This window comes from Tasmannia lanceolata, unplaced genomic scaffold (genome assembly GCF_043159265.1).
Source record: "Tasmannia lanceolata isolate RefF3 unplaced genomic scaffold, GAP_Taslan_0.1 ptg000008l, whole genome shotgun sequence".
NCBI lineage: Eukaryota > Viridiplantae > Streptophyta > Magnoliopsida > Canellales > Winteraceae > Tasmannia > Tasmannia lanceolata.
This window is the reverse complement of record NW_027518685.1, coordinates 20,738,270-20,765,245: the sequence shown is the minus strand read 5'-3', so window position 1 is coordinate 20,765,245 and position 26,976 is coordinate 20,738,270. Positions and strand designations below refer to the sequence as shown.

General features: G+C 37.1%; 2 protein-coding genes across 2 annotated transcripts; both read right to left on the bottom strand.

Annotated features, from left to right (window-relative positions):
* Nucleotides 1-10,698: 10,698 nt before the first annotated feature.
* On the bottom strand, nt 10,699-11,268 carry LOC143882802 (uncharacterized). Its single transcript, XM_077386214.1, has one exon. It carries the CDS (start codon nt 11,266-11,268, stop codon nt 10,699-10,701), a length of 570 nt encoding a protein of 189 aa, XP_077242329.1.
* A 1,577-nt stretch (nt 11,269-12,845) lies between these two features.
* LOC143883409 (chloroplastic group IIB intron splicing facilitator CRS2, chloroplastic-like) lies at nt 12,846-26,405 on the bottom strand. The gene is made up of 9 exons (XM_077386761.1): nt 26,248-26,405; nt 25,453-25,653; nt 25,253-25,337; nt 24,954-25,021; nt 23,536-23,586; nt 23,354-23,427; nt 15,061-15,119; nt 14,881-14,957; nt 12,846-13,058 (listed from the first exon to the last, which is right to left on the bottom strand). Exons 2-9 carry the CDS (start codon nt 25,648-25,650, stop codon nt 12,942-12,944), a joined length of 729 nt encoding a protein of 242 aa, XP_077242876.1. The 5' UTR covers nt 25,651-25,653; nt 26,248-26,405; the 3' UTR covers nt 12,846-12,941.
* Between the last annotated feature and the right edge of the window lie 571 nt (nt 26,406-26,976).

Genomic DNA, 26,976 nt, shown 5'->3' with positions numbered 1-26,976 from the left:
ATTTCTGGCATCGCCCCTGGCTCAAGACAGGACCCACTTGCCGACACTAACCACCTCCTCAAAACACATTAATTAATTCAGGCACTCAACATTCAAAAGGGTGTCAACGTATTATTAAACTCCTTCAGGGTCCTTAGATTATTTTTTATGAATAAAATATATTCTTTCGGTGCCACATATAAATATTAGACTAGTTTTCATGTTCAATTTTAACCTGAAAAGGCTTTGATTTTGAAGAAAGTTGATGGATTGTATCGTTTGAATGTTACTGTAATTTTATTGTAAAAATTAGTTTTAGTTATCATTGTATGAATCCTATGTTAACTTAACTAAAAGGCTGTGAATTCAAGCTAGCTTGTGGAAAGTCTCTATCTCAGTTGGGAAGTAGTTCGTATGGCAATCACGGGATTGTGAGTTCAAGCGAAATTTCCTGTTCAAAGAAAAAAATAATGAGTGATAGAGCCCAATTAAAAATAATTGTCGATGATAGCATCATTGTTCCCGTCGTTATTTCAAAATTGTAGGTGAGACCTCAACTTCATATAGCTCCTTCATGGCCTCAAATAAATGTATTACTTTGGCATTTAATCATATTTGGTGTGATGTTCTTCTATCTTTTCTCCCTTAATCCGCTGCTTGTAGCTTTTTTAGAATAGGAGTAGCTCTTGACAGCTGGTTAATTAATAAAAGACAGCAGTAATTTTTCTATGAAAAAGACAAAAAATAGTGCAAATATCATTTCCTTGTACGGTATCCGAACGTAGAGTCCCTTAATATTTGATCCAACAGCAGCCCACTTTTTAGGCTCGTTCGTTTAAGATTATGACAACTGATTGTGAGTGCCAAACCGATTATCGGACTCAAAATCGGTTGTTTGTCACTCACAATCGGTTGTCGTAATCTTAAACGAACAGAGCCTTAATCTTAATCTTAATGTTTCAAGGGCGGTACTTTTCTCGTAACGACTACGCTGGACTTCACGCTCGGGCACCATATAATTTCTCATAGATTAACAGAAAGAGACACCTATTTGATAAGAAATTTCCGGCCACATAAAAAAAAAGAAGAAGGGTATTTGTGTAAATTCAATGGGTAAAATTTGAAAAGAAAAAGAAGAAGAAGAAAAATCAGCTTAAAGTGGGGTGGGGCCCATTTTGACTCCTTGTTGATGGGGCAACTACAAGCTACAGCTCTATTTTTGCGCGATTGACGTTGGCTGCTTTGTTTTATTATTTAATTATTCCAAGAATGGGAGATCTCATCGAATCTTACTAACCAAGAAAAAAAGGAGCCTTTCTTAAGAATATTTTTTCCCTTTCGTAATCTCCCACTTCAAAAGTGTAGATAAATTCATTCCAAACTACCTCCAAAGTCTTCTCACAACCCCAAACGTGGGTCCACCTTGTCTCCTTTTCCTTCTCTTTTTCTCTCATCCATCTTTTTCCATGCCTAAAAAATTTCCTTCCCATTTGTTTTTGCATCAACTTCATCATTATCATCGATTAAATCTTTCTCGGCAATTTTATCGTATGATGAGAAAATGTAATTTCCTTGAAATGGGGTTTGAATAGTTTGGGCCCATCTTCAATCGATCTACATCATTCATTCACTTAGCTTTCCAAATTTTCTACTCAAATGATCTTAACTTGTTTTAATTTATCTCTGTCTTTGAATTTGGGTAATTTGTCTATAACCCCTTTCTGACAATCAGTTTGGAAGATAAAAAATCATAAGGTTAGGATTGTTAAGTAAATGTGATCGTTCTAAGACGTGGTGGGCACACATGGAAACATCTAGAATTGATTAAAGGCAGGGCCCACCTATTCAGTATTATGGTGGGCCACCCTTGAATTATGATGGAATTATTTTCAAAATATTCTGAAAATATATATCAGAAGATACTATTATTGTAACCCCCTCCTTTCTTATTTCTTAATTAATAACTTGGGTTAAGATATATCCATGGGGCCAATGAACATTGTGTGTGTCAGGTCTTCCCTCATTCTAGGGTTAGAGAAAGTGGTGTGGGCCCACTCCCCCCCATCCATGGAGCTCTTTGAGTTGGCCTCACATACAAAATAGGAAAAGAAAAAAAGAAGTAACGAGGTGACCCTACTTAGAGACTTTGGGGAATCATGTTTTCTTATCAAGGGGGTTGGAGAGCTCTCTTAAATTTCCTTGTGACAAAAGAAAACAAGTCCTTTTCTAATGAACTGGCTTCCTTTTCTCCTTAGTTTTCTTTTTCATTGGAGGGTGGGGGGTTGGGTTTCCTTACATCACTAGGAACAAAATTGGTCCCCCAAGTTCAATCAATGTATAGACAGATATGATGAAACATGTTAAGCATAAGAAGGGAAGGCTGAGAGGACATTTGTTTCAATGTGTATGGATTGCTTGGTGTAAGGAATCACATGACATTTCCCTTGATAGAGGGGAACACATGTGAAGACGCATGTACTTTGTCTCTCAGTGTTCTAAGTCACTAATGACGAAGATGTCCACCTGTGGGGCCCGCTACGCCCGACCCCCCCACCCACCTAGAGGATTACCCAAGGACTAAAGGATTCTTTAATCTCTATTGCTCATTGGGTAGTGAGATTTTTCTTGTTGTGATGGTGTCCACCATCCCATATAAAATGCTTCAATCAGCCCTAATCATGCTTACTTTGTTGTTGATTGAAGAGTTGCAGAAGTTAAAGATTTCTGATAGCCCAAATCTTGGGGTGACCCACCAAGATGTGCTAATGAGGGGAGAATTTTCCTCTTGATTAGACAATATGATGCATAAAGAAGAGGCTTCCATACATTTTCCCTAATATAATATAAAGACCATTAGCTTAGTACCCATCTTTGTCTCCTTTTCAACCATTATTTTGTAAGCCTCCTCCCTCCAAACAATAAAAGTTAATAAAACAAGTGTGGCTTGTTTATTAAGTTGATATCTCTTTTTGGATATGTTCAAAGCATGTTAACAATCCAAGCAATGTGGGTAAGAAATAAAATAAATCCCATGTATTCCAAGTGACATTACCTACTTTAATAAACTAATGAATATATAAAAGCTGGGTGGAGTTCACTTTAAGTCATGTGAAGTGGTTCCATAGATATGGTTTTTATATAAAATATTATACAGCTAAACCCTAGATTGCAGTCTAGAATTTTTAAGATTTCAAAAGTTTACAACTAATTCCATCATGTGAATTAAAATATTCACAAGCAGTCCCTGAGTTGAGTTTGAACGCAGTCAAGCAATCAAACAAATTATTGTATAAAATTATATGGAAAATGATATTTCCACCCCTTTATAGCATTTCCACCTCCTTCTTTTTGTCTTTTCCTTAAAACAACTGCAACTCCACCATTTTTGTGTATCCTTTTTCCTGAAAATGAAGTCACTTTTATGAAAAGACAAAACAAAAAGGGGTGGAAATATCATTTCCCCACATAATATATTTATCTATATTGTAATGCTCGCCTAGTAGTGAGACACATAGAAGTCTAGCATGAAATGCAGCTCAAAGACATGTGTTGACAGATCAATGCACATGACCAAAGAGAAATTTAATAAGGTAATCTAACCAAATAGAAATTTAATAAAGTAAACTAAGTATTTGATTAGATTCTCCCTCTTGATCTTGTCTTAGGAAGGGGTTAAGCAATTTCTCACAACCATGACGTTCATGTTTAACAAAGAAAGCTTGGATAAACTATCTTTGAATTTTTGGAGCTATTTGGGATTAAATAATCCAAGTATATGAAATGGGTTTTCCCTTAAACTTGAAAATGGGTTCAACCAACCATAGTCAATACATACTCTTTCAAGCAAAATGTATTTAAGTATTGCCTTTCTACGTACAACTGCTTTATCATCTAATGTTTATTCTTTTTTTTTTTGTCTCTATAACTTAGTAGCTTAAGTCATCTTCGGATTCTGGAATTGAATGCTTTGGATATAAAGAAGGAAACTTGGAGAGAACAAAGGAAGAAAAATAAGACAGTTCTCGAAGGTCTAGAAAATAAAGGAGAAGACCCCATGTATGGTTTTCCCACATTAACTACTATTAAAATAGTGCAATAACAGATCGATAACTGACCCTTTTTCCTTTTTTTGTCTATAATTTAAATTTTGGATTGCAAATTGGGCTGTACACCCAAATGGTCTATTTGCTGAAGAACAACTTTTGAAACTCTCCAAAGATTAGATAAAAAGAGAAGAAATCTGCAATAGGGTACTTAAGGCAGTGAAATCTTGATTGAAAGAGAAGAAATCTGAAATAGGGTACTTAGTGGGGTACTTTTGCCAGGGTAGTTGTATGATGTTGTGCATATTTTGTTGAAATGGAAAATATATGGGCACGCAGAAGTACAAGTGAAGCCCACATGTTCATTGATCCAAACCATTAATCTAGGGCTTGCCATGGATGGGAAATATATGAAAATTTTTACCCATGAAACGATTCTAAGCCATTGATTGGCCGAGGCTTTTGTGATGCAACATACCTTTTTATTTTCCACGAGCCAATGGGCTTTATTTGTCGAGCGTGCCCTGTGGCACAAGATGGTTAAATGGGCTGGATAACGAACGGCCCATTGGGCCTGGGCCTGAAAATTCTAGTTAGATAGAGGCATAGATTTCAGGCCTAGCCTGTTTAAAAATTAATTGGCCAGGATTAAGCCTTACTTGTCTTCAGTGTTAGGGCATCTCTGAATGCCACCAAAATAGGTCCTCATTTGTAAATAAGATTATTTGTAGCTAATCTTATTTGTAAATGGGAAATTAAAGCTTCTTTTAGAGCTAATTATTTATAAAACCATTATCATCACTATTTATGAATAATCATATTTAACTTCAAACCCATACAAGATTGTAGCAAACTGCTGTCTTGATATTGTCACCAAAGAAAGGGTGTATATGTTTTTTTTTTTTTTTTTTAAATGGTAGTAAGGGTACATATGCTAATTTACTAAAACAAATAAAGCTATTTTCTTCTCTAAAACAGTTATCAATGTGATGTTGTACACTTGGCATATTATAGAAGTTTGTTAGGAACCTCTATCACACAGTGTCCTTGTCACGCACCCAGACTGTATACACGGCTAAGAACATAGAAGAGCCGTCGCAAAAAAAATAGTATCATTTTAATTTGTAGGGACGACATTAGAAAATGGATCTCAATTAGTACTATTAGCTACCTCTTTTTAATTGGGTCGCTAAAAAAACGTCGCTGCTAGTACCTTTTCTTGTAGTAATTAAGACTAACAAACAATATCAGGCCCAACTAGGAAAATAAATTACTGAATTAATATCAAAGGTTAAACATAAATCATTGAGTAAACTTCTCACTCTCTCCAACTGCGCCAAAACATAAATCAAAACGTAGTCTATTTCAATGGTTTAAACAATACTCACTGTCAACAACTAATCAAATCAATCTACTAAAGTGGCAGTGGAATGTTCTAGGCCTCTACTCCCTCATCGACTCCGCAGGGATCGAAACCTGAAAATTATTAAACCATAGTTAACCGTAGCCCAATACATAGTAACGAATCAATTCAGTGTCGGTTAAGCATTCTAGAGAAGAGCTCAAAGAATGATAGTCGAAAACAAAGTGAAACAAATCCAAGTGCTAACATTTCCATATGTTCTGAGTAGTCGAATAGAGGGCAAAAATCAAAAGCCCATATCTAAACAATAGGTAATCACAAGTGTACAGGCCATGGTTCTTATAGATCGAAGTTGAGAAGAGAAGACATACAAGGGTTAGAAGGGCGGAGTTCTTATAATTCTGGCCATTGGCTTAGTCATATAATAATAATCATATAATATATTGCGTTATATCGTGGTTCTAATGACACGTTATTTTGCACCAACGGTTCACGACGTCAGATCTAGTTCCTGGTTCTTATTCACATATACCTAACAACTTATTGCAGGATTTAAGTTCTTATGTTTATATAGGCTAATGCCTTGTGTGTCCCACTGGCGAGGGCCATTCTAAGTTCACAAATCTAAGCCTCACAAAATAATTCACCATTCATAGGTTTCACATGGATATCAATAATGTATACGAAGTATGAAAATAAACAACAACTACCAGTACTCAAGCAAGAGTCATTAGGTTCAAAATTCTAACAAGGTTCAAGAACATAACATACAATAAGTTGTTATATCGGAGTCATAGTATCAAGTTGATGACATTTTCATAACTTTCTTAGAGAAGATTAAACATGTTTCTAAGAGAGTTTAGGGTCAAAGATACATGGAAAAGCAATGCACTAAATCAATATGTTATCATGTACCTCGAATATCGAATTCGCAACCCTTTTCAAACCCTTACGTTCACGGATCGATTACCCACTCATAATACTTGATTCATAAGATAAAGAGTGTTTGAGAGGTATAATATGTCATAAAAGAATCCCATAAACCCAACAAAATGAAGGAAAATCTAGAAATCCGAGATTTTAACGCCTACAGCCTACATTGCACACAGTTGACCTAGAAGTCAACCATTCTAAAACAGTAGGTGCATGGTCGACCATGCTGAAACAGTGAGTGCCATGATTGACCTATAGGTCGATCATGCCGTGTGTTGTTCGGATTCTTCAGAAATTGCGAATTATTCCAGTTTTAAAGACTTTTCACAACTTTGGGTGATCATATCTCGTTTGACATCTGATTTACGCTAGGTTGGATCCGATTGACTCCTTATGACAAGGGATTCCATCAAACCTAAGGGTGCAACTCAGGCGGGCTCAACCCAAACCCAACGGGTTCAACTTGGAAAAAAAGTCGGGTTGGGTTAGGTTGAGTTCGAGTTCGGGTTCGGGTTTTCTCATCCCGGGTCGGGTTCGAGTTGAGGGTTTGGGCAACCCGACCCGAGTGAACCTGACATCTTTCATAATTTTTTCTAATTTTTAAGCTTAAAATCTCGGGTTGGGTCGGGTTGAACTCGGGTCAGGTTGGCAAAAATGGGTTCCTCGTCGGGTTGGAACTCGGGTCGGGTTCAGGTTCACGTTGAGCAAATGGTTACTCGGGGTTGGGTTCGGGTTGGCCTCAACCCGACCCGAGTTGCATCCCCAATCAAACTGATCCAGCCGCCAGAAACTCGTCGGACGGCGATCGGAAGAGAAACCAAAATCTAGGTCAAAAGACCATAAATCCAAATTTTAGTGCCAAAACCGAATGATCTTGGGTTCGATGGGGATCTAGGAACAAGATGAACCCCAAGGAACCCGAGATCAAGCACGGAGGCCACCCCTCACACAAATACATGTCCAATACAACACCAATCCAAACAATAGGGTAGAGATGTTAGGGTTTTCCAAGATTACAACTATTTAAGATGCAGATCTTAACTTTTGCAGAACTTCCTTAAGATTGGTATTTATAGGTGATTAGCACAGACCTAATCTCAAAATTTCCTAAAGTACCAAAACGCCCTCTCTTATTAAGAGAGTGGGTGAATTTTGCTTGGGGGCAGTTTGGGGTGTTTCAGTCTTCCTAGAGGGACTTAGTAAGATATGAAAATAATTTTTAGAGGTAGCTAAGTGGCCCCTTAGATGGGCCATTTGGTGCTGGGTTCCAGGCCCTATTTTAGAAATCAGGGTGGGTTGGGCGAAAAGTACACCCCAGTTCAGGCCTACCCCATCTACTGGTTTACAAAAAGATGTGGGCTGGAGAAAATGCATGTAGGAGAGAAGGATTGGCATCCAACGAAGGAGCATTTACTTGGGGTGCAACTCGGGCCGGGTTGGGTCTGGTTGAGGCCAACCCTAGCCAACTCGAGATAGCATTCCCTCAACTCTATTCTGACCCAACCCGAGCCTTGGATCGAGGATGGTCAACCTTAAGCTAACCCGCCTCTAAATCTCCCAACGCTAACCTGACCTGTCTAAGTCGTTTTTTCCAATCGGGTCGGGTTGGAATCAAGTTAGCCTAGAGCAACTCAACTCAACTCAACAAAGCCTTTGTCCCAAACTAGTTGGGGACGGCTAAAATAAATCCTTTAGAAAAAATTCATGAAGAAAGTAAAAGGAATCTACCCGGCTCTAATCCTGGTTCTAGTTGGGTTCTTCTACGTGGATCATTTTCTTCCATTCTATCATATCCAAGGTCATGTTCTCTATCATGTTCCTAGCTATGAAGTCTTTCCTCTTTGTTTCTACCCAAGTTGTTTTCGGTCTGCCCCCTACCTCTTTTTACTCCATCAATTTAGCACGAGTCGCCTCTTCTCACCGGAGCATCCAAAGGCCTACTTTGGATATGTCCAAACCATCTTAAGCGGTGCTCTCTCATCTTCTCCTCAATTGGTGCCACCTCCACCTCTTTACGAATGTCTTCATTTTTAATTCTATGTAACCTTGTGTGGCCGCACATCCATCTAAGCATTCGCATCTCTGTTACACTCATCTTATGCACATGCTGCTTATTGGTGGCCCAACATTCTGAGCCGTAGAGCATGGCTAGCCTCACAGCTGTCTTATAAAACTTTCTTTTCAACTTGGTAGGGATTTTACGGTCACACAGAACTCTTGAAGCAAGCTTCCACTTCAACTAACATGCTCTTATTCTATAGTTAACATCCTCTTCAGTCTCTCCTTCCTTATGTAGAAAGATATCCCTCTTAGGTACCTCATGTCCACTCATATTTACTACTTCCTCGTCCCGCCTCCTTACATTACTAAAGATGCATTCCATATATTCTGTCTTAGGAGCAAAAAATAAAAATAAACAAATCAAGGATTAAGCTTCCAACTCAATGATCAAGGCTTTGTTCTTCAACTTTGGGGTCGGATGTTCAATCCCAGCTTACATACCAACAAAAAAAGGACCAAAAAATAAATAAAAATGAAGTCCTAACATTTTGAAAATCACGACAAAATTCGAGGATGGAGGTTGGGTTCTGATCGGGTCAGGTGCCCAAGGCCTGAATCTGAAGATAAATTGAGTTGTCTTTTCCAAACCCAACTGAGAAAATGCCAACACTCAAGCCAAAATCTGGTTGAACCCGTTAGGTTCGGGTGGAGCCGATCCAAGTTGCACCCATAGTTTTACTCGATGTATCCAGAAAAATCCGACCTTTCTGATCGAAGATTTGCATTGAATCACCTAAAACAAGCTTGGCCATATGGACTTATCTATGTAAGCATAAATTAGACAACACCTTTGGAGCTATACAGCTTGGCAATAGCAAGCCATGGTTTATCTTATCCTTCGACTCGCTATCCTCCGTTCACAACACCCTTTGATCCTTGATAAAATAATATCATAAAAAAAAAAACGTAAGGCTACTGATATTGGCACTACCATGTTTTGATAGTTGCAGTTACTCATCTTGTCTTTTCTTTTGTAATTGGCTTCTCAGAACTTTTTGGGAACTGTAAAATAACCAAAATGATATGGAGACGGAGTTTACAACCGAGGAGGGGACCTACAATGAGAATGCGCCGTCTGTGCAAAAAGAATTCAGTTTTGTTATTTTCCTAAATCTAAGGGATTGCTCACGTCACTGCTGAGGATGTGGCAATAAGCAATTTGTTCGGTCCCCTTTTCGGTGGTACTCTCAATTTAAGCCTAGTTCCCTTCTCATAGCTTCACTTTTATTTGCATTCTAGTTTAAATTAGTAAGCAACCTCCGGTATTCCATGTAGATATAATATATCACAATTATATTAAGATGCGGATAGAAGGCAAAGGGATTTGCTACCATCGCATAAGGCATTTTGCGGCCGGGCTTTTGCATTACAGAGCAGCCACCTCTGATGAATTAAATGAATAATACAAAATCTGAGCCTAAATGTGGCTGCTCTTTAGTGCAGCTTGCCTAATTTGTCTACGTTATGTCATTTAACCTTCTTGCTTAATTTCTACCAAGACGATCTAACGGTGAGATCTCAACCCAATCCAAAAATGAGATCTCACATTTTCTAACACTGTCAAATCCCTTATTCTTTCGAGTAGTATTGTAAGAAAATTGGGAAATAATATCAGCACTACCATATTTTAATAATTGCAGTAAGGGAAATGATAAATGCGCCCCTTTTCATCACTTGGGACACCCAGCAACAATGTATCAATGACTGCAGAGCTTTTTGGGGTCAAACATAAGAAGAATTCAACGGATTTAATTGCCACGTACACTGCAGTTGGGTGCCCATGTGATGAAAAGGGGCGTATTTATCATTTCCCTTGCACTAACTCAACTTGTCTTTTCTCTTAATTAGTTTGTCAGAGCTTTTTGGGAACCCTAATAAAAACCTTTGACAGCTGAGTTTGTACACTAAAAAAGCTGAGTTAGTGCAATTATTAAAAACATGGTTGTGCTGATATCATTTCCCAAATTAAATTGAAAAAAAAAAATAAAAAATTAAAGAAACCACGGATAAAGAAAAGAAATTGTAAAATATGTCCCATTCATTTTTTACACACCCCCGATACTTTTCTCTCAATTCCCCTATAATACAAGAACAGAACTCCCCAAAAAACCCCAAAAAAAAATGAACAAGAAAAGAAGAAAGGAAACAATTACCTCAAATTGAATACAATCTGAGAAAATCATTACCAGCTAAGAAACCCCCCAAAAAATAGAACAAATTATTCCCAATTCCAGTAAGGAAATGAATTCAATCCTCTGAAAACAAAAGCAAATAAGAAAGCAAACAAAACACAAATCTCCTATATCACTTGTTTAAAATTCACCCATATTGTCTATGACCCAATACTGTGCTTCTCATCCCTTTAACACTTCTTCCCCCTCTCCCTTCCTCATCAATAGCACATCCAACAGCAACAGAAAACCCCTTCAATTCCTTCAAACTCGCGCAGCTCTTCCTCATCATAGCCCCACCACCACCTCTCTTCTCCGCCCCACTCGCAGATTTGCTCCCTCCACCCCTCCAAACACCCTTAGACGCAGCCAAGGGGGGTGTCATTTCCAAAATCGAATTGGGTTTTTTATTCTCTTTCCTAATTGCCTTAGAAAAATCCGGTACTGACCTCGCAACCGACATTTCCTTGCGGTCTAGAAACGCCACTTTTTTCTTCGGTGTGGTTTTCGAAGCCTCTGTTTCGGCTTTCTTTTGCTGAATTTTCGATTCTCTTAGCCTCGCGTAGGCCTCGTACATTCGCCCTCGTTGCATTGAGGGAGTTTTTGGGCTGAATTTGGGCTGATTTTGAGAGGGATTGAGAGTGGACAAGAGAGATTCAAGGTTATGGAGATTTTGGTTTAGCTGTTCGTTTGATTTTGGCACTCTAATCTCTGCCATGGAAGAACAAATCTTTCTGAATTTTGTATAGAACTCTTTGACCGATTCTTGTTCGTCTTCGTCCTCTTCTCAGTTGTTGTTTGTTTGTGTTTTTTGATATGAAGAGAATCTTGTCCCCAACGGTCGAATTTAAAAGGAGGAAACATGTCCAAATGCCAACAGTCCACAAATTAGGTGGTTTTTTTTTAAAGGAAAATGATATCAGCACAACTGTGTTATTATAGTAATTGCATTAACTAATCTTGTCTTTTATTAAATAAAGAGGTTATTACAGTTCATAAAAAGATCTGACAAGCCTATTAAAAAAGAAAAGACAATCTGAGTCAGTTCAATTATTAAAACATGGTAGTGTTGATATCATTCCCCTTTCAAAATGATCTCAATAGAAAAGGTTGTGATCCCATCACATGGTGTTATTTGAGCAGATGTGATAGTCTCAAGGGCTGTTTCTTAGATGTTTTTATCCGTATCCCCTTGGTAATGTGGGCTTGGATTTCTGCTCATTGCCTTCCTGGTTAATTTTCGTTTGTTTTGTGTGAATCCCTCCCATAGATTATTATCATCCATGATAATCTGGTTGGCTTCTCTGATCAATATTGTTTTTTATAACAACAACTTGTTCTTACCTAAGACAGGATCATTTGATTAGTGTAAATTTTTGTGATCATCTATGATGTGCCTATCAACATAGAAACAGTCTAGATCTCATGCACATATGTTACATCTACGGTGTTAATTTCAGTGGTGCCTATTTGTTTTTTTTTTTTTTTCCTATTTTTTATTGGCAAGCTATATATATTCCCCTTTTTCTTACTTGGGACAGCCCCCTCTAAGTATAAAGGAGTAGTCATAAATACACTGGAAGGGGCCCTCTCAAGGAAAAAAAAGGGGGCCGAATATGTAACTTCCCATTTTTTATCTCTGTCTAGTGGTAAATCTGTCTCCTCCGGATTAACGAAACAACCATTATTAATAAAACAATAATTGATATCCACACCGCCTTTTTCAATAATGGCACTCTTCCATTTTTTTTTTTATACTTTTCTAATGAGCTGTTATACTTTTTGCGCATAAGCGCACTCGAGTGCAGGAAACAAAGGTGGGGCCACATTGTTGGGCTGATCCTACGCATTCATTTAAAAGGCGCCCCTCCCCCATCAAGGATGAGGTGTGTATCAAAAATCAGCTTCATTGGATCATCATAGGATGTCCATTTGTGGGGGTGAAAATGGACAGATACTGTTTATCCACTAATCTGCCCATTTTTTTACCCCACAAATGGACACCCTAAGATGATCCAATGGAGCTGATTTTTTGTAGACACCTTATTCATGAAAGGGCATTTTTGGATCCCCCAACAATGTGGGCCCACTCCTGCACTCAGCGCAGAAACCCTTTACTCTTCCCAAAAAACTATCATCTGCCAAACAGAGAGGCGTTTAACAAAGTGAGGAGTGCCATTATCAAAATAACAGGGTCCAGATATCATTTCATAATAAAAAAACAAGTTAAATTTTTTTTTCCCCCCTGTATGAAATCCTTGCACCCATTGATCTCCTTATCTTCATCACCTACACTGCTGAAACTTTAATCTTTCCATGGAACTTAGTTAAATACAACATTTATGCACAACATTTGATAGCTGATCATATGAAATATTTAGTTTTATCTGTTCAAACTTTGTGATATTTGTACTTCTGCCCTAAATTAAATCGATCAATGTTGCTGTCGAAGCCTTTGAGTACGAGAGTCCTCACGGCCTCAACCCCTTGTTGCATTGCAGCATTCACCTGCCCACACAACAAAACCCGCATGAGTTATTATGTTCGCACTACAAATAACAAAAGGCAAATAAAGCTTTCGCACATTTTCATTAATCAGTGAACAGATCCATTTATGCACATAGATCGATGGATCTATACATCTTTATCGGAAAAGAATCAATGGAAAGAAAAAAAAGAATCGGAATTGTTCGGTAATTTTTTTGAAGCAAATGAAAAGACAAAAGAAAGATGAAACATAAATTGGGGGAAACAATACAAGGATCGAAATGTTCAGTTTAATGAGAGATTCATGGAAATTTTCTGCCACATTTCAGTGTGTGAACATGTAGGACTGTAAAATATTTGGTTTAAACAAAATCAAGAACATTTTTATGAAAGCCATACCTTATCAAAAAAAAAAATTTATCAAACTGATTGACGAAATTAAATCAGTGTTTAAAAACTCCTTGACTCGGCAAGGAACTCGCCCGAGTTGACTCCTTTATACCTCGGCCGCGTTCCGCGTTGCACCACATCCGCATTCTGCGTTTTGCCCTACAGAGTCAATAAACTCCTTTGACTCTCCCGAGTTATGACCCTGTCAACTGTGTCAACAACGTGCTTTGCAGCGTCCGCGCCGAGTCGACAAGGATTTTTCTTGGCCGCATTCCGCGTCAAAACCGCATTTTTAAACATTGAATTAAATAATCCAAAATTTATATGAGTTAAGACTACTTGACTGATAGATTAAGTTGACAAAAGACTGTGACAAGGAGATGAAGGAAATTATATCAGCACAACCATGTTTTGGTATTTTTACCAATTCATCTTTGTCTTTTAGTGTTTAAAGAGCTGTCAAAGGTTATTACACTTCCCAGAAAGCTCTCGCAAGCCAATTAAAAAAGAAATGACAAGCTGGGTTTGTGCAATTATTAAAACATGGTTGTGCTGATATCATTTCCTGGAGATTTACTCTAATTCTGACATCATTCCCCTGGAACCTATGAAACACGAGTCACGCAGATACAAAAAATATTCGTGAATTTTATGATAATAAATAAGCCGCTAACCAACAGACTAAATTTACTTAGAGATGTGACCGACCTGTTTATGATGAAGTAGAATTTTGATTTTTCTATATAAAATATGAGGCTGATTTCATACCAGCTTCTAAGTGTGCTTTCATATGACAGATTGTGCAGCAAAGACAAGCTTCAGGGCAATAGTAATTAAAAGTTAAAACCATGATACCCTCGAAGACAATTCCCTTTTTTCTGACAGATAATCTCTTGAACACCTTTCCGGAGATTATTAGGAAACCATTGATTCAAAAAGAAATATTTTGAAGTTTCAAAAGAATTATTGTGATCAGAAACCTTTTAAAGAAGCCTGGGTTCTCGGGCCAAATTTCAGGAATGGAAATAACAAACTCGAGGAGTACAATCATTCAAAAAAAAAAAAAAAAAACTCAGGAGTACATTGTATACCAAATTTCAGAAAAAGAAAAATAAAACAAATAAGAGTAGACACCACTTTATTTCATTGCATGGTCAATGATCAAACTAAGAGCATTTTTCATGCTTGGCCAAAAGCAATATTAGAGGAATAATATATTACAATCACAAGATTCATATTAGCCATCACAAGCATATTGTTTACTGTTCCTGTAAGAGGAAACTTCGCGCCCAAAAGCAGGCAACTACTACTACTTTTCATTTGATTACTAAGCAGGCAATTACTTTTAATCATATCGTTTATCAAACTGATCTATTCCAAATTCTGTTGGTCAAAAACTATGGATTTTTCAACATGAAGGAAATAAAATTTGCAAAGCATATGAGAATTGTACCTGGTTACGCTCCTCCGAACTGAACTTTTGTAGAAGAAAAGCCTTCATATCCATACTACCTGGGGGGTTGCCAATGCCTGCAAGTATCATAGAAGTTTCAGGTCTCACATTATCTAGCTAGAACACTTGACTTCAAGATAAACATATCACACAATAAACTGATAAGTACACTTGACTAACCGATGCACAATCGAGGAAAGCTGTGGCAACCATCCAAATGATCGATGACATTCTTCAGTCTGCAATAATTAATTGTCAACGTCATGAAAACATTCTGAAAAAAGCAGTCATTCTAAATCTTAGGTCTCACATGAATATGATAGCTACACATCCAAACTTTTCCATAAAATAATCCTGTTCCAATGTTCAGTTCTAATTAGTTATTCCCCAGCTGAATATGGATGCATGTGTTGGTGTAGATGCAGGTATGAGGTGTTCTTCCACGAAGTTGTGAAAATGAAGATCAACATAACTTAACAATAGTACTTCATTTTTCAAGAAATTGTTGTCCCAAACACACATGTCAAATGTATTAGAGATTTTTCAAAATCTAGTGTTTTGGGTCAGATAGTATTTGGAAAATATTTCCTCATAGTTTTTTTAAAAGAAAAAGTTCGCTTTCTGACCGCGGATTGGTTCTGGAATTTCCATGTTCTTTCCAGCATGGTAGTGCCGGTCGACCGCTATGGCTCGGTTAACCATGGTTTGTCAAAAAACAAAAAATAAAAGTTCCAGGGTCGGTCGACCGAGACTGCGCGAAAATAGATCCATTAGGGGCTAAAACAGCTAATTTTTGCCAATTTTCGATTTTTTCCTTCTCTTTTTGCCCCTCCAACGGTCACAAGTGTTTTCAGAACCCAACAAACACTCCATGATTGATCCGAACTGATTGAACCACGAATAGGTGTGATCTAACGGTCATAATACAAAATCTGGAAACGTGCTTTTCACTGAAAAGACACCAAAGGCTCTATAAAAAGAGCAGAAATCTATCATTTCAAAACAAGGAAAACAACTTCTACTCTCTCTTTATCCCTAAATCTGTCGTTTTTAAAAACTGTTCTTATCTATTGTTTTCTAGATAATGTTATTCTGCATAAACAATATCTAGAAATTTCTCTAAGGCTTGAAATTCTCTAAGGGTGTTTTGGGTTTAATACCGCTTGTGCGAGGCGGCGTCGATTTTCCTACAAGGATTCATTGTATCTTGGAGGCAATTCACGGATCCCCTTTGCACACTTCTGGTGGGGGCGAAATTTGTCTCAAGGAAAGTGATACCAAGCCTTGAAGCAAATCAATTTATTTTCTTATCTCCGCCATCATTACCACCGTCTGTTCCAACAAAATGTATGGCGAGTACTCAATGTGGCTGTTAGGAAAAACCTTCACTTCCCTTTTTCTTACATTTCAGTATTATTTGTACATGATTTATGTCGATGTATTTACCGCTATCTAGATACAATTTTCCTAATTTCATATGTACATGAACTAATATTTATATGGTAATAGAGCTTTCACATGAGTTTTTAATGAGTTTTGTTTTAAGGCTGCTATGCCTGAAACCAACAAACATGTTGATGTCTAAGTTAAAAAATGAAGAAATGGGAGAAAAAAAATAGTGAATTTTATGTATTTAAATAGTTAAAATTTTTAATAATAATAAAAAGTTGAAAACTGCAAATCTAGTTAAATTTTAAGTTGAGCATTCAGATAGGAAATAGAATTATATCATAAGCAGTATTTCTGGAATCCAGTTTTCTCGCTTGACTTACATTAACTCACCATCACGTGGATAAGGAACAACATAGGTTTCCCATGACTGGAGTTCAGGCATCACATCAGGAGGAATGCGGTTCATCTGGAGCTTTTTGTGTGTGCGCGTGTGGGTGGGTGAGTGCGTATGTGTTTTGTAACAATAAATGGAAAAAATTTTGAGAAAACAAGCTTTTGATGTTTTCTATTCGGTCATGCTTTTAACAAGTTTTGGATTCGCTTGTTTTTTCTTTGTAAGTGGATGGATTGTTTTCCCTCTTGAAAGATATCCAAAGTGGGTTGAGCATGAACCTAAGGAAATGAATTCTATGGAGAAAAGGTATCGCCTCCCTTTTTTAATCTGCACAGGTATGTTATGTTGGCATTGATCCTTCACAATTACATTCAAATTGGACCAAACCTTGTTTGATGCATCAGCTTTTCAGCCACCAGCATGATCTTGGGCTCCTCTGTTGCTCGGCATATTATTTCAATTATAACAAGACTTGATAGGATCCCATGTAATGTGAACTTTAGAGGTGTTTCTCAATCTGACATAGAGATCAACATTCTTAAATAGCTTTACTTATTTGAACCAAATAATCTTTAGAGTAGAGGCTAGAGATCTACGTTCTTAAATAGCTTTACTCATTTGAACCAAATAATATTCAGAGAAGAGGCTAAGGTTCTACATTAGGGACTTGTAACGACCCAATTTCCACAACGGGTCGCTAGGGGGAAAAGACAACAAAAACCACATAAATTTAAAAAAAAAAAAAAAAAAAAAAAAACCATACCATACAACCATACACGCGATAAAGAATTTTAAAAGTAAATAAATGAGTGAGCAATCTTATTCCAATTCAATAAAGTCTATTACATCAATCAATAAATTCCATCACTAAGCACGTCCATAAACTAAGTAAGACCGAAAGAAAAACTCAAATACTATTGGATAAGACAACGATGTCAATCCAAAAACACTACGATCCACAGTCAATTGAATAGGGATGGCAATATTAATATCTGAATAGTTTTCAATTAGGGTTGTCATTAACATTATTAATGGGATTTATTTTAGTCAATTAAATAAAAAAACAAGAGAAGTGATCGTTACAGGACTGAACATGTCCATTGCTTTCATTGGACACACTGCTCTTAATGAATCAATGGACTCAATCGTAATATAAGAAAACATGAAAGTGTAATCTCTTGTTAGAAGAGTTAATATCTCATGAGAAGAGGGTTTTATCCAAGATATTAGATTTAGATGCCATAACAAACTTAATTCAAGAGCACAAGAGGATATGAGATTTTTATGGAGATTTACATATGGAAACTTAACGCAAAAATTAATCATAGCATGCTACACGAAAGTGCCGCTTTCTCTGGAGTGTTGTCACACACCTGTCAGCCTAGAAGAGCCACTCGCTCTGTAGTGTAATCATGCAAGATAAGCACGTCACCCGCGTTCTGGCCAGGAAGAGAATAAGAGATAGAAATATGACGTGGCGGAAGAAGAGTAGAGAATGAGAAATGGGAGATGATGATCGTGTCGTTGGAAAACCCAGCCCACAAACATTTGTTATTTGCACAAGTCAAGAACCCTAAGAGGGTTAGGGTTGGAGTTCAAGTTCAAACATATCAAGGTTTTGGGTTTGGCCATTGCGAGTAAATTTTTACTATCAAGGAGGTTTGAACTCAGGAACTTCGGCTTTGATACCAAGTGAAACTACCAATTAGTCCAAAAGCTTAAGCTGTTGGAGTTGGCTTTATTTAATCTTTTATACTTTCACAAAGGGCTAAAATTCTCACGAAAGAGTTAAACGAATTGAAGGAGATTGTCACTTTATTCGTAAAAAGGTTATTAGCTAATGAAGACGTGGATTCATATCCTAACAAAAGTATCTTATGTACCTTCATTTACAGGTGGGACAATGAGTCTAGGTGGAAGTATGATGTGCAGAAACATATGCTGATGCATCTGAAATATCGTCCTTGGATTGAAAGCTAATGAAAGCCTTAAGGGCAGAAAGTTGTTGGTTAAGTTCCTGAATTGCTCGATCCCTTTGGTATGAAGTTGAATGTCCTAGAGTATAAGATATGGTAGAGGAGCATTCTCCTTCAACTAAAACCATGGTTTGAAATTTCGGTTTCGGCATAAATTTCGGACCTAGCCGAAACCGAAATTCAAGCCGAAATTTGGTAAAGACACACGAAATGTCGATTTTTTGGGCTGAAATTTCAGCCTAAATCTCGACCGAAATTTGGTACGTTTCGCCAATTTCGGTTTCGGAACGTTTTGGTTTCGGTCTTGTCGGTTGAAATTTAAAACCATGACTAAAACTACCTTTACACTTGGATTTATTTGCTACAGGTTTTTTTGGAAAAATACGGACTCAGATTCCAACAAAAGTCCCTTGTGTGCCTTCGTTTACCACAATGGCTGCACCTAAGCTTATCTCTTTCCATTGCAAACATCACAAGAAGATTTTGCCCTCTTTCATTATAATTTCCTGCCCCTTCGCCTCCTTTGTAATGTGCTACAAGCGTCGAAAATGTTCAATACTTGGTGAACAAACACCCATAGAAGTACCATGCCTACTGATCCTCGCCCCCTAACATAGTTATAAACCGACTCCAGAAAGGGCAACAACTCCTTTGCCAAAATTTGAACCCTTTCGAGTCCTGGTTCAAGATTAAGGAAAGCAAGGAACTCAAACACTCACCATTGCTCTTTCTTTTTTTTTAATATCTTCAAAAGATACAATTAACGAATATAATAATCAAGTTTCACTCACTTCTATCTAAAAAAGAAAGACCCCAAACAAGAGATCTCCTTGCTGCGTCATTATAATCACCATATTCGACTGATAAACATGAGCAAGACTCTCGCTGGGAAGAAATTGTAGTTGTTGTCTTCCATATTTCATTTGTTGTCCGGAGAAACAAAAACAACTTCAACTAATATTTAGTTCCATCGAATAAAGTATCCACGACATAACAATCAGATTCTGAATATCCCAGTCTCCATGGGATGGATCATCTCCTTTCGGCACTTTCGATTTACCAATTATAGAGCCCAATTTTTTTTACTTCCAATAAACATTGTTTCGATTAATACCATTCAAGATAATTTATCCCATTGAGTCTAACCATCCTAATCAACAAACTAGGGTGATCATTGTGACTACTTCTCAGTGTATATCATTTTCTTGTTACACTCTGCTTTCTCCATTATGATTCACATCACAAATAATGATCAATTCAAATCAATCTTTAAATAAAAGAATGAAAATAACCCAACTCAAAAATTGGATTGCAGCTTATAGAGGGTTCTGATTAGATTTCAAGTCAGACCATTCAAAAAAAAAAAAAAAAGATTTCAAGACGGAACGCACTCTGATACCGTGATATAAATCAAGGTTAAAAGAATAGTGAAGAGGAAGAAGAAATAGGAAGAAATGAAGAAGAGATAGAGAGATGAGAACAAGAGGAAGAAGGAATAGAAGAGGAAATGAGAAAGGGGAGAAGATGTTCATGTGGTTGGAAGACCCAACCAACTTTTATTAGTTGCACAAATCAAGAACCCAAAGAGGGCCAACACAATCAAGTCGCACTTAAGCGACTTAAAGTTCCAAGGAAAAAATAAAGAGACAAAAATACCCCTTTACAAATAAAACCCACAACAATTAATAAACCACATTGCAACTATAAAAATATGGGCCCCATCAATTCTTTATTATTCTACAGTCCTCTCATCTAGACGATCATTATATGTGCTCATCCGGTGTTTTGAAACTTGGATTTGGCTGAGAACTTGACCAAGGTAAAAAGAAGTCAACTTGGGGGAGTCAATGATTGACACATTCATAACTCAGGTTAGTCAAAGGAGTTTTGGTTGACTTGGCAGGGCAAAACACAGACTCGAGTAGGCACTCAGCCAAATATATAATTACGCAGCGATGATTCACTCAAGGAGCTTTTAAACAGTGCACAAATCATTATGATGATTCTTGACTTCATGGATCCAACGAACAATACATAATTACTCAGCGTCTAAAAATGAATAAACTCCTAAATATAGATGAATATGGCAATTTCTAAAAAGTCACCTAACCAACATTGACTTAATCATCTCAACTTGGTTTCAGCACAAACCATTAAAACCTCAAAAGATTCAATTAAATTAATGGAGAACCTAGTACTCGATGAAAAACTCGGGTAGCTCGACCTAGTTGACTCCTCCCTCAAGCGACTAAGCAAGTTCATGATTCGACATGAGCATTTTTTTCTTTTTTGAAAGGGCAAATAGAAAATATATTAATAAACGAAACCGAGGAAGTCCCGAAGGGAGTACAAGATAACAACAAAAACAAACATAAACATAAACTCTACAGATATCAAGAACCCGGAATCTCAAATGAGAAGATAGTCAAACTGTTCTAAAACCTCCCTAAAGACTCCTTCTTTGGCTAATTTATCTGCCATCCCGTTTGCTGATCTTTTCACATGATATGCCTGAGATGAAAGTCTCCAATCATGTCTTGAATCTCATCAAAGAAATCCGCAAATCTCAAAGGAGGTGAGTGTGATTCATTAATCCAACTTATGACATTTTTTGAATCACCTTCAATCTCCACCCTATTTAAGACATTGTTAAGAAGTTTTATACCATGGTGTACGGCTCGAACCTCCACCTCATTCGAATCTGAAATCTCAATTGGACCCGAAAAAGCCCAAACGACCCTCCCTTGATCATCTCTTAACACCCCTCCAATACTAGATGGACCAGGATTTCCCATGCTAGACCCATCAAAATTAAATTTCAAAAAGCCTTTTACAGCTGGTTCCCATACTTGATCCACCTTGGGATTTCCCATAACTCCATTGCATATCACTCTCCAACCATGCCACAAGTCAAATGCCGATACAAAAGCAAAGCTGGGTATGAGCATTTAAAACATTGATTAATATCACAAGCCTCTCTTATTATATAATATTCCAAAACCAAACCAAACTGATACCCAGATGTGGATACTAACACATGCACGGATATGGGAATGGAGATATAACTCGGGATACTACAAAATCTAGGATATGAATACAGTTGGAAGTATAACATACTGCGAGGCACTATCCAAGCCCCTTGTATAATAACTTAGAAGAAGGAAATAATAGGGAGATGATAAATTCGCACCCCCTGTAGGATAATACGCACCCCTTTTAATGTGAATTGTGGGCAGACTTTAACGCTTTTTGACGTCAATTCACGTTAAAAGGGGTGAGAATTATCCTACAGGGGGCGCAAATAAATCATCACCCAAATAATAATATATTGATTATAGATTAGGGCCCGCATTATAGACTGATATGAACCATTCATTTGTTGGGCCCCGACATAGATATGCCATGTCCCAAAAATCTTCTCCATAGAATGATCCCAACCACAGTTGTAAATTTCATTTCGTTTCGTCTAAAATGGACGAAACGTTTCGGTTTCGGCCGAAAACAGGAACGAAATGACAAAAATTCCATTTCGTTCCGGATTTCGGCCGAAATTTACCGAAATTTACCGAAAAGTTTCGAACGAAATTGTCCGAAATTTCGTTTTGGTGGCCAAAACGAAATGGCCACCGAAACGAAATTTACAACTATGATCCCAACCAATTGATCTATGGGGGATTAAAATAGATGCCCGTTATAGAAACCTCAACCGATTGGTTTGTTAGGATCATCCTATGGAGAATATTCTTGGGGTATGGCCAATCTACGATGGGGCCCAGCAAACGAATGATTTAGACCACCCACAACACCCCCAGCAAATGAACGGTGTAGATCACCCGCACCACCCCAACCAATTGATCTGTGAACGATTAAAATAGATGCCGGTTATAGAAACATCAGCAGATTCAAGGATTAGAATCATACTATGAAAAATATTTTTGGAGTATGGCCTATCTACATCAGCGCCCCCCCCCCCCCCCGCCCCGCGCTCTCTCTCTCTCCCTCTCCTAAATACAATTTTTTTTTTTTGCTACACTTGCATACAATGCCGTCTACCAGATAAAAACTTTGATTGTATCATCTATAAGACTAACCAACTCAAAATTTAAATTGCAAGTGCAACATTCACAAACAAGAAACATTATGGTTAACTTGGCGAGATTTCATATGTTCAAAACATGATAATTAATTCCACGAACAAAAGTGACCATGAAATGTCTCATAGAGTATTGTATATCATATCATGTCAGACATGGTAAATTGGGCCTATGAAAGTATCCCAGTATTACAGTAACCAGATTAGCATGCCTCAAGTATAGACCTTTTCTCATATTCCCATCAGATACCAACATGCACATGATACATTTATTAATAAAGAACACCCTTTAAATACATCCACGAGACTATGCAAAATGCAAGTTACTTTATTTTCACAAAAATAGATGATAATTACTTAGTACTTCGAACAAGTGGCATTTTATTTTGATTGTGTAAGTGTCACAATAAGCCTATTATTCTGCCCTTTTTCTTTAAATAGAATGAAAGATGTATTTTTGTGCAAAAAAATAATTCTAGAATACATTAAATACAAACCAAGAGCCAAATACACATGAACATGGTCTTCTATGGATCTAATAATCATATTATGGATCTAATAATCATATTACTATGCATAAAGAAAAAAAATATCATGACACTGTCCAACTAGACATACCCATTATGATGACCATGTCCCCCTTTTGGTTGTAGCCTCATGACACCATTTGGTAAGTTCATCTCGTCATAAATCTGCAATGATCAAATGTTCCAAAAGAATAATTTCAATGATATATAAAATGAATATTATGAGTCGCTGAGATTACAGTTTCTACAAAACAATTGTGATGGGGAACATACTATGAGGATATGCCGCAAAGGTACTTGATAATATGAAGCAAGTGGTCCCACCTTCAAAAATATAAGAAAACAGTAAGAAGTTTATAGAGCATGGTAGAAGAGATTAATAAGTGCAATTCACTCTACTCAAGGTAGTGTAAAAAACAGATTTGAAATAAAATATAAGGAACTTCCCATTACTATGTGAATGTGTGATAAGAACAAGAACAGATTTCCAAAAAAAAGGATAGTTTTGAGAAGAAATGGCGCCAAATTCAAACATACTGTTGATCAAACATGAATAAATAAACTTTAACGTTACTGTTGGTCAAACATGAATAGTACAAGTTAAACACTCAATTCAGTACAAGCTACCACATAATTTGCCCAGCAAATCTACCAAACTATTTCCTTCACGGGGGATGAGTTAAGGATTCCAACATACGATTTTTGATATCTCTCACTTCTCTGAAGAAGCGCCTAAGCTTCCAAGGAGGAGGGTTCTAATCTTTCAGCCAACTAATGATACTGAGAATGTCACCTTCAATCCATAGCTTATGAGAACTGCATTGAACCATATAAACTCTGGTTCATATGGCGACCAAAACTTTGATTTCTTCCATTGAACTGCTACCTTTAGAGCTATAACTCTGGTTCATATGGCGACCAAAACTTCGATTTCTTCCACTGAACTGCCACCTTTAGAGGGAGGAGGAAGCTGATCTACAATTTAAAAGAAAATAGAGCAGCCTTGAAAATTCATACAAGGTTTCGGCGCATTCTGTGAGCATTTTTTGAACTTTTTACCCCTTCAAGAAAATACAGATATTGTTTACCAGAGCAACAGCTTTTCCTTATATAAGCATAATTCAGGTTTTGCCAACTAGATTCACAATTACCTACATTATGCATAGAAATGTGGTGCCTAAGGTAATGTATAAATGGATAATAGAAGTGTTGAATATGCATGTGCTAGTATAAAGGACAATGCGTGTGGAGCGGGTGTTAATGATGTGTGAGTGAGTGGGTGAGTGAGTGGGTGAGAGAGAGAGAGAGAGAGAGAGAGAGAGAGAGAGAGAGAGAGAGAGAGAGAGAGGTAAGAAAATGGTACTGTATAAGAGAGAAGTGTAAGAAAGTGGTAGCTTATACAGAATGAGAGATTATTCTCGGTGTGCGAGTGTGCGTGAGAGAGAGAAAGAGAGACAGAGAAAAAGATTAGCATAAAAAGATTATAGGGAATGGGATAGTTGGTCCACCCTATCACATAGGAAATAGATTTTAATAAATCCTTGAAAAGTAGGTGGGGGCTTTGATGTATATATTATAACAGATGTGTGCAATGTATCAAAAAACTGACTCATTTCGAGTGCAAAAAGAAGTACATAGGTAACCTAGAGACTCATATTGATTGCTTCCAGAAAAAGTCAGACGAAACTAACCGATTCCCCACTGAAATTCATATACGCCTGAGGCTTTGACAACAAAACCGGTATTTCTCCAATGGAACCTGCACTGATCACATATAAAACCTAAAGAACAACCAAACCACAACCTGGGCTGTCTAAGAGTGCAATATGTTTGTACTAATTTGAAATATAAAGTCACAAACTGCCTAAGTAACTTGATACAAGTTCTTGAATGTTTATCACCAGAAATCACTCACTTCTCATCTAAGCAAAAAGCATACAAAACATTCCATTCAAAATAATAAGGGAAAAATAAAGTTCAAAAGAATTACCTATTCCCATTAAGGCCTTTGATTGTATTGTGTTCAAGGAAATGCCTTGCGCTTGAGAAATACGATCAATCATTTCAAAGCCAATCTGGTTTGGGAGATCATTTGACATTGTTAGCACGGAAATAATCAGACAATTCATTCGATATAAAATACAAAAAAAGAAAGAAAATGCAAATTATACTCCAATCAAAGCCACTCACATTGTGCCTAGTTCCATGATATTTATTTCCTGGGTTTCCCAAACCAACAATCAGCCATGGCGTATACTCCAATTTGACTCCGTCAGCATCGGGCAACGATGCAGTTATACAGAATTTACGAGAAACATAACATCTCTGAATACGGGGGCTTTTCCTAAAGGATATGCAAGTAGTAGGGATAGATATTGTATGCAACATGACCTACAAATCAGATGTCCAGCTATCACAAGGAAGATTATGCCAAAATATGGTATCAATTAACAAGATAAATCCGTCAAGGTGGAAAGAATGAAGCTTGCCCAAATATTGTAAACGGGAAAATAGATATGTGTTTCATTGTTCTTTTGATTCTTTTAAGTTTTGGGTTATGTAATAGAAGAAAACATTAAGCCAAAGTTCAGAAATAGGATACCAATTAACGAGATAAATCCGTCAAAGCTGCAAAAATGAAGCTTGCCCAGATATTGTAAACGAGAAATATGGGTTTCATTGTTCTTTTGAAATTTTATTTTTTTTTCCAGTTTAGGAGAGAAATAAGCCAAAATGCCGAAAATGGAATTCAATTAACGAGATAAATCCGTCAAAGAAGTAAAAATGAAGGTTGTCCAAATATTGTTAATGTGAAAACAGATATGGGTTTCAATGTTCTTTTGATTCTTTTCAGTTTAGAGTTATGTAGAGCAAGAAATGTGAACTAAATTAATGAATATCGGAAGTTAGAGCCTGACTAATTGCGCATGAAAGCCCTAGAAATTAAGGGTTGAAGAAGCAGAGGAGTATAGAAAGAAAACGTACCTGGTTTTGAATGATTGAGAGCTTCTTTTTGTGGGTTTATCTGGAATTTAAGGGGTTGAAGTGGAAAAATCAATAAATCAAGGTTTTGTTTGAACGAGAAAAAAAGAAAGGAAAATGGTACTGAGATTTTGTAGGATGGGTTTATTTGCACGGAGCAAGGGAAGGGACAGTGGGGCCACTTATTTAGTTGATCTAAACCATTTATTTGTTGATCCATGCATAGACATGTTATGACTTAATTCTTCTACATCACACGGCTGACAAAGTCCAAACAATGATACACAAAACCTCCACAAATCGAAAGGTTAGTTCATTCTATGGAGAAGATTTTTGCCTGTTTGGACAAAAGGCCATGACATACCCTATAGCAAGGACCGATAAATGAATGGTTTATAGGGGAGTTATATATTTGCCGTCTTTTATTACTTGGGACAGCCCCCTCTAGTGTAAAAGAGTAATAAACTAGAGCCTGCTGTCCCAACTGTCTCCCAAGCATGGTTTAAAATTTCGGTTTCGGTTTCGATTTCGGACCCTTGATTTTTTGAAATTTCGGTCAAAATTTGGTAATAAATGAAAAATGAATATTCAAGAAATTTTGAAATTTCAGACCGAAATTTTGTAACCTATGTATATATTTTTTTAAATACATTTTCTCGAAATTTAGGACCGAAATTTGGTAAAGGCTGAAATTCAAAATTTCGGCAAATTTCGGTTTCGGTCTCCACCGAA

Excerpts from the sequence above, each read along its gene's own strand:
- LOC143883409 (XM_077386761.1), bottom strand. The coding sequence starts at position 25,650 with ATGTTGCATACAATATCTATCCCTACTACTTGCATATCCTTTAGGAAA. Across the intron at positions 25,338-25,452 it reads ATCATGGAACTAGGCACAAT|ATTGGCTTTGAAATGATTGA; the intron begins GTGAGTGGCTTT and ends CTCCCAAACCAG. Across the intron at positions 13,059-14,880 it reads GTTCGGAGGAGCGTAACCAG|GTGAATGCTGCAATGCAACA; the intron begins GTACAATTCTCA and ends TTGTGTGGGCAG.
- LOC143882802 (XM_077386214.1), bottom strand. The coding sequence starts at position 11,268 with ATGGCAGAGATTAGAGTGCCAAAATCAAACGAACAGCTAAACCAAAAT.